The sequence below is a fragment of the Pelophylax lessonae genome (genome assembly GCF_965119305.1).
Source record: "Pelophylax lessonae genome assembly, chromosome: 3".
Classification (NCBI taxonomy): Eukaryota; Metazoa; Chordata; class Amphibia; order Anura; family Ranidae; genus Pelophylax; species Pelophylax lessonae.
Window position 1 is genome coordinate 277,572,172 of NC_138770.1, and position 14,027 is coordinate 277,586,198.

At 44.1% G+C, this 14,027-nt stretch overlaps 1 protein-coding gene across 1 annotated transcript in view; it reads left to right on the forward strand.

Moving 5' to 3' along the window:
- Positions 1-14,027, forward strand: part of PIK3CA (phosphatidylinositol-4,5-bisphosphate 3-kinase catalytic subunit alpha) — a 318,657-nt gene that overhangs the window by 200,591 nt on the left and 104,039 nt on the right. The window contains exons 12-13 of the mRNA XM_082248881.1: positions 11,782-11,946; positions 12,638-12,741. Of these exons, the coding sequence (XP_082105007.1) occupies positions 11,782-11,946; positions 12,638-12,741 (269 nt within the window). The remainder of the gene's footprint in view (positions 1-11,781; positions 11,947-12,637; positions 12,742-14,027) is intronic.

Consider the following 14,027-nt stretch of genomic DNA (forward strand, 5'->3'; position numbering starts at 1 on the left):
GGAAAATAACAAATCATCTGCATAAGCAGCTACTTTATACTGCTTCTCTTTTACCTCTATCCCTTCAATATCCTGGTTCAATCTAATTCTGCACAGGAAAGGTCCCACCGTCAGGGCAAATAGGGGTGACAGGGGACATCCCTGTCTGGTACCATTTCTTATTGGGAAAGCTTCTGATAATAGCCCGTTGGCCTTCACCCTGGCTATCGGCTCTGTATATACCCTAGTAATCTTCTCTAGCATATTTTTTCCCAGTCCAATGTGTCTGAGTACGGAAAACAGAAACGGCCATCCCACCCTATCAAATGCCTTCTCTGCATCCGTACTCAGCACTACATAAGGGATCTTTTTTTCTTTTGCTATTTGCATCAAATTGAGGATTCTTGTGGTATTGTCTTTTGCCTCTCTGGATGACATAAAGCCTACTTGATCTAGGTGAATTATTTTGGAAGGAATTCTGCCAATCTACTTGCTAAGATTTTAGTCAATACTTTTAAATCCACATTTAATAGGGATATTGGCCTATAGCTGTCACATGCAGCTGGGTCTTTACCCTCTTTTAGTATCAATGAGATATGGGCTGTGAGTGTATCTCTCGTCAGTTTCCCTTCCGAGCCTGATGCATTATATAACTTTACCATATACGGTCCTAAGATATGGAACAGTACCTGATAATATTGTACCGTTAGACCGTCTGGGCCAGGTGCTTTCCCAGGGTTCATTGCTTTAACTGCCTGTTTTATTTCCTCTAATGTAATCTCAGCCTCCAAGCTTTCTCGGTCCTCCTCCGAGAGTCTAGGTAGCTGTGATTGAACTAGATATTGATCCATATCTTGCTGTTGGGGAGGTGGCACCTGTAAGTTATACAGAGAAGTATAATATATCTCAAATTCTTTCAATATTTGTGTAGGTAAAGTTTTTTTAATTCCCTCTCTTGAGGTAATATATGGTATATAAGATCTCGTCCTCTGCTCACGAACAGTTCTAGCCAATACTTTCCCACATTTGTTACCCGCCTCGTAATTTAACTTACGGCACCTTTGCAAGGCAGCTTTTGCTTTATACTGCAACAAATCTGTTATCTGTTTCCTGACTAGCTTTAACTCAATCAAGGTTGCATCTATCGGTCTTTGTTTATGTTCTGTCTCAAGTTCCCTAAGTTTTCCTAGGAGTTGTGACAGTTGCTCATTTCTTTCTCTTTTAATACGTGCTCCATGTTTTATAAGGAGTCCTCTCACCACTACCTTATGGGCCTCCCAAAGTATTCCCATTTTACAGTCCGGTTGCTCATTTATTTCAAAAAAGCTTTTAATTTCTTTCTCGACTTCCCTTAGTATCTCTTCTCTTTGTAGTAAGCTTTCATTTAGCCTCCAGAAGCTCCTCCCCTGTGCAGAATTCGCTGTTAAATTATATAACAAGGATATAGGTGCATGGTCTGACCATGTGATACTGCCTATACTTGTATTTTGAACTGATTGTAATTGGGCATGTGGTATAAAAAAAAAATCAATTCTAGAGTAGGTCTTATGCGGTGTAGAGAAAAATGTGTATTCTTTTTCAGAGGGATGTTGTAACCGCCATGCATCTATAAGTTGAGCATTATATAATGTCTTTAAGATCTTTTTATTCCTTCCTGCTGAGAAAGTCGATGTCCCTGTTGATGTATCCAGTACTGGTGTTAATGGGCAATTAAAATCTCCCCCCATAATTAAAGAGGAAGTAAACCCTCCTCTACAACTTGTACCTATAGGCAAGCCTATGATAAGGCTTACCTATAGGTACTGTAAATATCTCCTAAACATGTACCGTTTAGGAGATATTTACCTTACATGTCGCCAGTGACGTCACTGGCGCATGCGCTCTGAAGGAACGGCCGATCGTGCCGTTCCTTCAGAGCCCCGTGCCGTGACTGTCGGCTCCCGCGCGCGTGCGCGGGAGTGACGTCACCGCGGCTCCGGCCAATCAGATGGCCGGATGCCGCGATCCCGGAAGACGGGCGACTAGACATGTCGCCCGTCATAGAGGTGAGTGAGCGGCACGGCGGGGGCTCGTTCTGAGGTAAGTATTGCATAATGAGCTAATATGCGATGCATACTAGCTCATTATGTCTTTCTTTTGCAGGGTGTAAGAAAAAAAAAAAAAATTTATACGAGTTTACAACCTCTTTAACTGTCCCTCTGAAAACCTCATAAGCTTCTCTACTACCTTAGATCTAAATATATCTTGTCTGTTATTGGGTGCATATATTGTTGCTATTGTTATTTGTATTTCCCCTATTTTCCCCTTAATAAACAAAAATCTTCCTTCCGGGTCCTGCATTTTGTCCTGGAAAGTCCATGGGACAGAGTTTGCAATAAGTATAGAAACCCCTCTTGCTTTTGCTTGTATACAAGTGGAATGGTATGCATATGGAAAATTTCTATTTTTAAGGAAAGGTAGTTTATCCGTCCTGAAGTGCGTTTCTTGTATCAGCGCTATACTAGTATGTAGCTGCTTCAGGTCAGATAATAACATGTGCCTTTTTTCTGGGACATTAAGTCCCTTGACATTATATGAGACCACCTTTACATCTTCCATCATTGGCTCGTGGATAAAAAAAAAAAAAAAAAAACCCCTACCCCCTTCCTACGGGTTCGAGAAGGTCGGTCTCTACAAGAGAACGGCCTTCTCTTCCGTAGTTTCGGATAATGAAAAACTTATCCTTATTTCACACGGCCACTTTCGTGCCACTTGTGTGAATTTATTAGTAGGGTCGTGCCCCGAAGTGATTCTCTGTGGATTTACCCCCACCTCTTCCCGCCGCTTTTTATAAACCTATTTTTTGACCATATCTTATTCTGAGGTCTACCGGCATTTCTCTTTCCCTTCATGGGCTTCGGCTTCCCTTAGTGGGCAGTGGCTTTCCCTTCTCACTAGATTACCAAGAGACATCAAGATACTTGAGCAATAACCCCGGGGACTGGTGCGGAGGGAGTAGGGTCGAGGGGAACCTCCCTCTTCCCTTCCCTCACTTCCCCCATCTATCCCTCCCCCCATCCACACAAACGCCATTCATCATAGTATGAGTATCTCAACATTTTCATATTCAATAGTTCAATCCTCCCCTTCTTCCCCTTCTCATCCTCCTTCCTCTCCCCAATAGTGGGGAGGAAGGCGCTTGGCCTGTAGATCTCCTCTTATTCTACCCAATTTAATTATAAGTTAACCTTTTGTATACTTCATGAAATACAAAAGGAAGGAGAAACCCCCCCCCCCCCTCCCCCTTCCCCATATCACCCATATAATTAGTGACGAGAGGAGTAACTTCCATCCTAGGTTTCAAAACTGTGTCAAAACCCCAACCCCCCCCCCCCCCCCCCTTCCCCATACCACCCATATAATTAGTGACAAGAGGAATAACTTCCATCCTAAATTTCAAAACTGTGTCAAAAAAAAAAAGGGCGAGACTGGTATGTATATCAAACCAGGCCAACATGGTAATAAATAATAAATAGGACATAGTTCCCATGGGGGGACCTCACTACCGTCTCTTAATGGTTAGGTCTCTTTATCTTCTCTCTTCTCTTGGCAATGTCTCTAGTCTTTTCTCACGTTGTTGGTGGTATACCGACGGGGTTTCGTTAGGCAATCGGTTCAACCAATTCACTACTTGAATAGCTTCCGTCTCTATAAACGGGAAGAACGCTATTCTATCTTGGTATGTCCTAAGGTTGAAAAATTGTCCATTCCTACGGAATGTTACAGAAAATGGGTACCCCCATCTGTATGTACACCCTGCTTTTCTTGCCAGATCTAATAATGGTTTCAGGAGGGCCCTTCTCCTCAATTTCCCTCTGGCGATGTCTGCGTATATCTTGACTGGTACTCCTTCCACCCTTATGTCCTGAGCTTCCCATGCCAACCTTAGAATAGCCTCTTTATGCACATAGTGAAATAGCCTGCAGATCCCATCTCTTGGTCTTCTCTCATCCTTGCTTCTAGGGCCAAGGGTCCTATGTATCCTTTCTATCTCCAGTTGTTCCGGGTATTTATCCTTCATAATCTGCTTAAAGATCTCCTCTGCTACTTCTGCCAGCTTTTCCTTCTCTACCGTTTCGGGTATACCACGTATACGTAGATTACGTCTATTTCTGTTTTCTATTTCCTCCAACTGTAATTGTGTCATCTCGTCTATTTCTCTCTGTATGTCTCTTGTTGCCTCTAATGATGTTACCCTCTTTTCCACACTTTTTCTGGCTGTTGACTCTTCTACTAAGCATGTTGTTATATTTTGTATGTCTTTCCTTATTTCCTGTATTTCTCTTTGATGTGCTTCTTCTATTTTGCTGATCATCTGTTCAATATCCAATTTAGTTGGAAGAGCCTGAAGCATCGCTTTAAGCTCAGCGTTATGGGGTGAGCTCTGTGCATGTATACAAGGTAGATCATTCTTCCTTTGTCTTGTCTCTGGGCTTTCAGGATAATTTTCTGATGTCGGGGAGGTAGTCAATGAGCTAGGCGCATCTCCTGACTCTGGGCTTGTTAATGCACTATTTCCACATCCTGCCATTTTTGCTTCTCTTGGTGTTTTGTGGTTATTAGAGAAGTATTTGTCTATTTCTCCTTCTGTTCTACCTGCCTTAGGTTTTGTCATGTTCTTCTTTCCTTTACGTTTTTTAGATAACGTCATCTTCCTCAATCTTAAACCCCCTCCAAGTTTTTAATAGCACCTCCAGGGAATTCTCTCAAAAATAAAAATACAGTCCTTTTTCCTCTTATATTTCTTAATTGTCAATACCACTTCCTCCACAACTTGCTTAGTAGTTATTGGTACAACGGCCAACGGCCACAGGACATATAATTGAGATAGGCAGTAAAACAGAAAGGGAAATATATTATCTCACCCACGTTCGTGTCCGTCTCCTTCCAGCCAGATTACTATCCTCTCTCCTAAGAATTGTAGTTGTAGAGGGAAATCTGGGTAAATGAACGAACGAGGTCTCTCCGGATTACCTCCTGTGTTTCTCATAGACAGCCGGTATCACCAATATCCCACTACCTCCAGGTACCCTGCTCTGTTGGATGTACAGGATGTACAGGACACCTGGTCCAGTAAAGCCACAAATTCCGTCCCTGATGTTCAGCTTCTGCCTCCTCCAACCTCTCTCTCCGTCCCCTGCAGTCGGCAATCCAATTTGTCCGCTCCTATAATCTGTTGCCCTTTAAGGCCGCCGTTGCTTCGGGGACGCCAAGCGGATTGCACCTTCCTTCAGATGTCCCGCTCCTTCTCTGAATCCCGGTCACCTCCCCTCCTTCGCCTGTAGCATAGGCTCTCGAGAGATCGGTGGCTGAGTCTCGGTTTGGTGACTCCGCTGTCTTACAGCGTCCCCCCGGTGTCTCTGCAAACTCCGGCGGGGGAGGCGTTTCAGCGGGGAAGTTTGAAGCAGGTGGCCACCGCCACCTCGGGACCGCCAAACAAAGGGAGCTGGCCGCCGCTGATCTGTTCCTCCACTAATGCCCAACCGCTTCACCTCTACTCCTCCTTCGCCCGAAGCGTGGGCTCCCAATAGGCCGGTGGATGGATCTCCGTTTGCTGGCTCTGCTCTCTCTCTTCCAGCGTCTCTCAGCGCCTTCACTAGCTCCGGCGGGAGAGGTGTTCAGCGGGGAGTCTCACAGCTCTCACTCACATGGTCACTTCCGGGCACGCCTCCTCGTCATCCAGGAGGGTTTGTTTTTTCAGGTGGGCCCCAGTTGTTTTGGTTGAGCCCCTGTTGCCTGGTTGGCTGTTTTTAGCCTTGGGAATTTTTTTGCTATTCCTACCTCTCATATTTAACACTGCTTTCGGACGTCCCAATGGTAAAGAATATCAGGAGCTGTTGTCCGTCAATGAATGAAAGAGAAAATGGGATTTTTAACTTGGCGTAATATCCATTTCTCTGATGTTCATTGACTGACACAGCACCCACCCCTCTGTGGAGCTGTATTTTCTCTGACACTGCTTGTAACAAAACTGAGTGCCTATAGCAGAGAGAGGGAGTATACCCACCTGGGACTGCCCATGGTTGTAGCCAGACTTTCTGCCTAGTGTCCTACTCTTGTAGAGGGCAGTATAACCCAATGGTTAAGAAGAAGATCAGGAGCTGTGTCTGTCAATGAACATCAGAGAAATGGATTTTACGATAAGTCAAAAATCCAATTTTCTTGGTGTGAGTCGTTTGGCGCTCATCCTTGCTCCTTTTCTGTGGCTCATATCTTGGCCTTTCTTCAACGGGGCATTGAGCAGAAGTTGGCCTTGAGTACAATCAAGGGCTAGGTGGTTGCCTTGGTAGTCTTCTTTCAGTGACTCCCCTAGTCACGCACTTTTTAGTTCATACCTTCATTCCCGAGGGTTCGATATGTGGCTCCACCTGTACGTTCTCTCTTGCCGTCATGGGATTTAAACCTCCGTCTGAGAATATTCTGGAGATGCCCTTGCCTACATTGTCCCAGAATGTGGCATTCTTGGTAGGTATTACCTCAGCCCAGAGGGTATTGGGATTAGCTGCACTATCCTGTCGTACTCCCTATTTAGTGGTTTATAGAGATAAAGTGGTTCTTCGTCCCTGTCTGTCATTCATGCCCAATGTTACCCTGACTATTAGAATGAGGATATTGTGTTGCCTTCCTTGTTTCCCAAGCTGCCTCATCCCCAGGAATTTGCTTTGCTTACCTTGGATGTGGTTCGGGCGATTCAGGTGTATCTGGCAGCTATGGTTTTCAGAGGTCAGACTCCCTTTTTGTGGTTACACAAGGGCTGGCCACTTCTTCGGCTACCTTCTCTAGATGGATCAGACAGACTGGGACTCAGAAAAAAGAAAAATGTAATGGGTATTGCTTTGCGGCAAAAAACGCGGCAAAAAATTGCGTGACTTTGATGGCATGGTACAGGCATGTCACAGGTGATGGTACAGGCATGTCACAGGTGATGGTACAGGCATGTCACAGGTCATGTCACTTACCTGCTCTTGGGCTGGCTCACTCAACCGGACCGACTGCTGTGCTGTGGGCTGCTGAAGACGGGAGGCGCGTCGCTCCTGGGTCCGGAGGGACAGCTCCCTCACATGGTGCTCCCCCCGCAGGTTCAGGCCATGAGGTGGCGACACCCCGACTTCCCCGGGCATTCACAATGTGAGACCGCCTGCCCCGCTGCAGCTGCTGGCACAGAATAACTGGAAGTCTGAGCTCTGCAGGAGGATCACATCCTGTCACTTCTTCACCTCCAGGCTTCTCGGTACTGCGCTCTGCTCTGGTACTGCTCCGGGCTCCCTTTCAGCGGCGGCTTCTCCGGCGTGGTGGCGACTGGCGACTCCTCAGTCCTCCCGGCTTCATCCTCGGCGGCGGCGACTCCTCGGTCCTCCCGGCTCCCGCCTTCGTCCTCGGGAGGCGGCTCTCGCTCTCCTGTCCTGTGTCCTCTCTCTGTGCCGGGCGGGAACGGAAGGTGATCGTGACGCCGGAGCCGTCACGTCACCAGGTCCATGTCCTCCTGTCATTGGTCCAGGCTGGAGTCTGGACCAATCACAGACCAGACATCAGTAAAGTGGGGAGTGTCGGGGCGCATTGCTCTGCGCCCCGATGACCCCCAGAAGAGCGCCAATCAGCGCCTCTTCCAGCCGAAGGCAGTGTCAAACCCCCCCATACCATTTTTTTTTTCTTCTTCTTTTTTTGGAGGGCGGTGCCCCCTATCGGCCGGCCGCCACTGCTTGCTACTAATCAGAATACCTAAAGCAGACAGGGGGTTATTTTCCAGCTTAGGACGGCCCATGGGCACAGCCAAGTTTTTTGTTCTGCCTAGTACTACTCCTGCAGAAGGTGATATAACCCTGTAGTTATGATTAATGGAGCAATGTGTCCATCAAACTCAGAGAAATGGATTTTACAGTGAGTACAAAAATCCAGTGTTTACAGAGTATCTCTCCTTTAGTCTATCATGAAGTTGCTGTTTCTCATCCACCTTACCAAATTTTTTTTGTAGTTGGTTACCAGGTTTGCACACCTCTCAGGATCTTTACAGATCTTCTCGAAATCCTTAAGATTTCTTGGCTGTCGCTTGGCAACTGGAAGTTTCAGTTCCCTTTTGTAAATTTTCTATAGGATTAAGGTCTGGAGACTGGCTCGGCACCCCATGACCTTAATGTGCTTCTTCTTGAGCCACTTCTTTGTTGCTGTGGCGGAATGTTTTGGGTCATTGTCATGCTGGAAGACCCATCCGCGACCCATCTTCATTGTTCTTGCTGAGGGAGGAAGGTTCTCATCCAAGATTTTACAGTACATGGCCCTGTCCATTGGCCCCTCAATGTGGCAAAGCCGGCCTGTACCTTTAGCAGAGAAACAGCCCCAAAGCATAATGTTTCCACCCCTGCATTGACATTAGGGAGGGTGTTCTTAGGGTCCTAGTCAGCATTTTTCTTCCTCCAAACACGTTGAGTTGTTACATAGTTACATAGTAGGTGAGGTTGAATAAAGACAATAGTCCATCCAGTTCAACCTGTGTAGGTGTGTGTGTCTGTAATCATCTCACATAGCCCTGAATGTCCTGATCCTTGAGATGTACGTCTAAGAGTCTTTTGAACGCCACCATACTTCCCACAGAAACCACCTCTTGTGGTAGAGAATTCCACAATCCTGTAGCCCTAACAGTAAAGAACCCCCCATGTTGCCTGAGGTTAAAACGCTTCTCCTCTAATCGCATTGTATGCCCTCTTGTCCTCATGCAATCCCTTCGACTGAACAGCTTTTTTTTCTAAGCTGAGATCCCCATTGAGATATTTAAAAATTGCTATCATGTCCCCCCTCAGGCGTCTCTTCTCCAGGCAGAATAAATCGAGCGATTGCAGACGCTCTTCATAATTAAGGTTCTCCAGTCCCCTAATCAGTTTAGTTGCCCTTCTCTGGACTCTCTCCAGCTCCAACACATCCCTCCTGAGGACTGGCTACCAGAACTGGACAGAATACTCCAGATGCGGTCGGACCAAAGTTTTATAAAGTGGAAGGATTATAGTCTTATCTCTGGAATACATCCCTTTCTTTATGCATGCTAATATTCTGCTGGCGTTGGCAGCTGCCGCTTGACATTGCATGCTGTTGCTTAATCTAGCATCAACCAAGACTCCCAGATCCTTCTCCATTTTTGATTCCCCCAAGGGTTCCCCTCCTAACGTGTATTGTGCTTTTATGTTTTTAGTCCCCAAGTGCAAAACCTTACACTTCTCCACATTAAACCTCATTTGCCATGTCGTTGCCCACTCCGTTATTTTGTCCAGGTCATTCTGTAGGATATCTGCTTCATGCTGTGCAGTTATTGCCCTGGCCAATTTTGTGTCATCTGCAAAAACTGATAACGAACTACTGATCCCGACCTCAATGCTGTTTATGAATAAATTGAACAAGGTTGGTCCCAGGACTGAGCACTGGGGCACACCGCTTACTACCTCAGACCAGTCTGAGTATGCGCTGTTTATTACCACCCTTTGGACACGCCCTTTTAGCCAGTTCCGTATCCAAGAGCAAACCCTGCTGTCGATACCTGCAGACCTTATTTTATAAATTAAGCGCTTGTGGGGAACTGTATCAAACGCCTTAGCGAAATCCAAGTACACCACATCTACTGGTCTGCCCCTATCTAGCTCACAGCTCACCTCCTCGTAGAATGTTAGGAGATTGGTTTGACAAGAACGCCCATTTGTAAACCCGTGCTGATTACTGCTGCTGATGTTGTTGTCTTTAGCAAACTCTACGATATAGTCCCTTATCATCCCCTCCAGAAGTTTACATACTATTGATGTCAAACTGACAGGCCTATAATTTCCCGGGATATGCCTCTGCCCCTTTTTGAATATCGGAATCACGTTAGCTTTCCTCCAATCCCCTGGTATATTTCCTGTCCCAATACTGTCAGCAAAGATGAGGAACAGTGGTCTAGATATAACCTTACTGAGTTCCCTGAGTACTCTCGGATGTACGCCATCCGGGCCTGGTGATTTGTTTGTGTTAAGTTTATCCAGCCTTTCCCTGATTTCACCCTCTGTTAGCCATAGTGGCAAGTCCTGTGTATTACTACTAACCATACAGTCATGGTCAGTGTACCCCTCCATTTCCTGTGTAAAGACTGACGAGAAAAAAGCATTCAGCACGGTTGCTTTTTCAGTGTCCTCTGTAACCATCCTCCCATCATCGTTCATTATGTGTGCAATATGCTCAGCCCTAGTTTTTTTGCTGTTGATATATTTAAAGAATTTCTTTGGGTTTTTTTACTATCCTCTGCTATTTGTCTCTCAGAGTTGATTTTAGCCATCTTGATTTCGTGTTTACTTTTCTTATTTGCCTCCTTGTATTGCTCGAAAGCCGATACTGTGCCCTCTGATTTATATTTCTTGAAGGCCAATTTTTTTCCCCCTAATACCTTTTTTTAACGCTACGCTTTAGCCAGCCAGGTTTGGCTTAGTTAATGCCAAAGAGCTAAATTTTTGGTCTCTTGTAACCACAGCATTTTCTCCCAATTCTTCTCTAAATCATTTAGATGTTCGTTCACAAACTTCAGATGGGCCTGTACATGTGCCTTCTTGAGAAGGGGGACCTTGCGAGCATTGCAGGATTTCATGCCATGGCGGCGTATTGTTACCTATGATTTGTTTGGTGACTGTGGTCCCAACTGCCTTGAGATCATTCACAAGCTCCTCATGTAGTTCTGGGCTGATCCCTCACTTTTTCATGATCATCCTTACCCCATGAGGCAAAATCTTGCATGGAGCTCCAGACTGAGGCGATTGATGGTTATTTTGTATTTCTTCCATTTGCGAATTATCGATCCAACAGTTGTCACCTACTGCTTGCTGATGGTCATGTAGCCCATTCCAGCCTTGTGCAGGTCTACAATCTTGTCCCTGATGTCCTTTGACAGCTCTTTGGTCTTGCCCATGATAGTGAGGTTTGAATGGAAGAAAGATTATGTGGACAGGTATCTTTATTACACATGAGTTGTCGTTAAGGGCACCTTCTCAAATTGACAGGCCTAATCTATGTACCACATGAGCGCACAGTCTGTGGTAGCCAGAATTATTGTTGGTTGGGAGGGCATTAAATACTTATTTTACTCACTGAACTGCAACTCTATTTATAACCTTTGTATTATGTGTTTTTTCTGGATTTTTGATTGGGCAAGTGGGCAAACTTACAAAATCTGCAGGGGATTAAATAATTATTTTCGCCACTGTAATTCTAATCATGTCCATCCTCCTGGTACACTAGTAAAAAAAAAAAATTAAGCATATTGGCAAAGGTAAGGGGTTATACCTGGCTGACCAATAGATTTTCTGTTTGCCAGCGTTTATATACACCTAAAGGCAGCAGTATACCCCAGTTGTCTTTTTGATTTTACTTTTAATCAGTTTTTACTGTAAGTAGTTTTGGATAGGGTAGAGAAGCATAAGCTTTTGTTAGGTTTACTGCTGTGAAAGGCACTAGTAGAGCGATTACGGTCTAGTAAACTGTCCCCAGAACAAGGGACTGGTGATGGAAAATCTCCCTAATGAAGCCCCCAATAGCAGTAAAACCTGACAGGGGTTCTAACTTTTCCCCCAATCTATCAAAAACGTAAAACAAAACAAAGAAAAACACTTTAGATACACTTGTGTGCAGAAATGTAAAGGATATTGCTTTTATTCACACAGAAAATTTTATCGCCTCCGTTATAAGAGGTTCCTTGTATTCAGTGTAAACCGCATTTTATGCAGTATTTATCAATTGCTTCACTTTTTATCTCTACAGATGTATTGTCTGCTTAAAGACTGGCCTGCAATCCGACCTGAGCAAGCAATGGAACTGCTGGATTTCAATTACCCAGATAGGGTAGTACGATCATTTGCGGTTACATGTTTAGAGAAGTATTTGACGGATGACAAGCTGTCACAGTATTTAATTCAACTTGTACAGGTAACTTTTCTGTTGGCAAATGAAAATATTCTTCACTGTGCAGCTATATAGTTTTTGCTCAGGGGAACAGAGAACCGCAAGATTAATGCATTGGTCGACGCAGTATCGCTTATCTATTTGCAAGGGGGAAGAGCTACATCCACTAGCAGCTCAGGGGTTGAAGTGCTGGATATGCCAGCAGGAGACTGGGGCATGAGGCTTAAATTCATATGGCTAATGTTTAATGTCAGGGGGATGATGGCATTTCTGCTGGTTTTTCAGGGTTCCTTCAAAGGTTGCTTGGGGGTTCCAGTGAGCAATTTCTTTCTCTCAAATGAATAACCACTTTTTAGCTGTTTGTATGGAGGGCTTTTACTAACTGGCCAATACAGTAAGAAGAGTTGTTTCCAATGACCATCTGTAATGATGCCCTTCCCTCACTTGATTTCCTGAGACAAGAATTTTTTATTCTGCAACAAGAATTTTTAAGGGTTCCATCTTAAAAAGATTGACCGAGTCTGACCTAGCATTCAGGAACAGTGTGAAATGGCCCCCTTTCTCCTGGCGATATTATTATAAAGGAAACCAGTAAAATCCTTGGCGGTAAACAAAATAAACTAAAAAATAATAATGGGGAATGTTGGACATGATAGTCTTGAACAGAGAAAAAAGCTTGTTTAACAGTATAACTTTATTTCTATTTTACTTGCAGGTTCTTAAGTATGAACAATACTTAGACAATTTACTTTTGAGATTTCTACTCAAGAAAGCATTAACTAATCAAAGAATAGGACACTTCTTTTTCTGGCACCTCAAGTAAGTCCACAGAATAGCTTCATTCCATTTATTTACTTTTGTTTTTTTTTATTCTCTTTATTGGTATGTATAGTAAAACCTTGGATTGCGAGCATAATTAGTTTGTTACGGAAACATGCTTGTAATCTAAAGCACTCTTATATCAAAGCGAATTTCCCCATAAGAAATCATGAAAACTCAGATGATTCATCCTTCAGTTTATAGTCCATATAAGAAGATTGTAGCATTGAGATAGGTTGTGTAACCATAAAATATCCATCCACAAATGGCAGCCTCCACAAGGGGATTAGAATATTAGAAAAAAATCCAGCAGGAGCTACAGAGTATAAAAGAGAAGAGAGGCACCTCTAAGTGTAGCAATATGGTTACATTTAATGAGCGTCCCAACATTTTTCAACTCGCATGGTCAATGATGAAAAGGAGGCACATCTAATTATGCAGGCATCCAGGGTAAAGCTGTCCACATAGCCCATCCTCCGCACTGCCGGCAGTCTGCAGTCATGACCGGGAAGACTGCCCTGCAGTAGAGCGATCGGAAAGAGGGCTTGAAGTGCTTGTGGAGTGCAGCGTGGAAAGGATGACATCGTTGGTGGTGCAGAGGATGGTCTATGTGGACAGCTTTACCCTGGATGCCTGCATACTTAGATATGCCTCTTTTAATCAATCATGTGAGTTGCTAAATGTTGTACCTTCATTAATTGTAACCATATTGCTACACTTAGAGGCACCTCTCTTCTCTTTTATACTCAGTTGTGACATGACGCTACTTGTATATCAAGACATCACTTGTTGATCAAGTCAAAACGTTTTTTAAAAAATGTTTTGTCTTGCAAAACGCTCTCAATCCAAGGGTTTACTGTGTAATGTAATACTTGTAAAACTTTATCCACGCAGGAGGGCTTACATGGTGATAACACAATGCCCCCCAGAACAATACTTGTAAAACTTTATCCACGCAGGAGGGCTTACATGGGGATAACACAATACCCCCCAGAACACCTTGGTGCAGAAAAAGCTATAGGGGTGCATCTGGAATAATGAGAAAAAATTTTGTACAGTAAAGGAGAAAACCGACAAAAAACGAATGTTTAACTATTGTTGTGATACAGGATTGCATAAAGAGATGTAGTACATGACTGTTAATGAATGCAAAACAAAAAGATATAGTATATGAAGGAGGGTATCTTAGTTTCTTAATATTATGATGTTCTAAATCTGTTGTAAATCAAATGTTTTGGTGATTCCCAATAGTTATATTTCAATTCTTTTTTGTGACCAGGATGCAA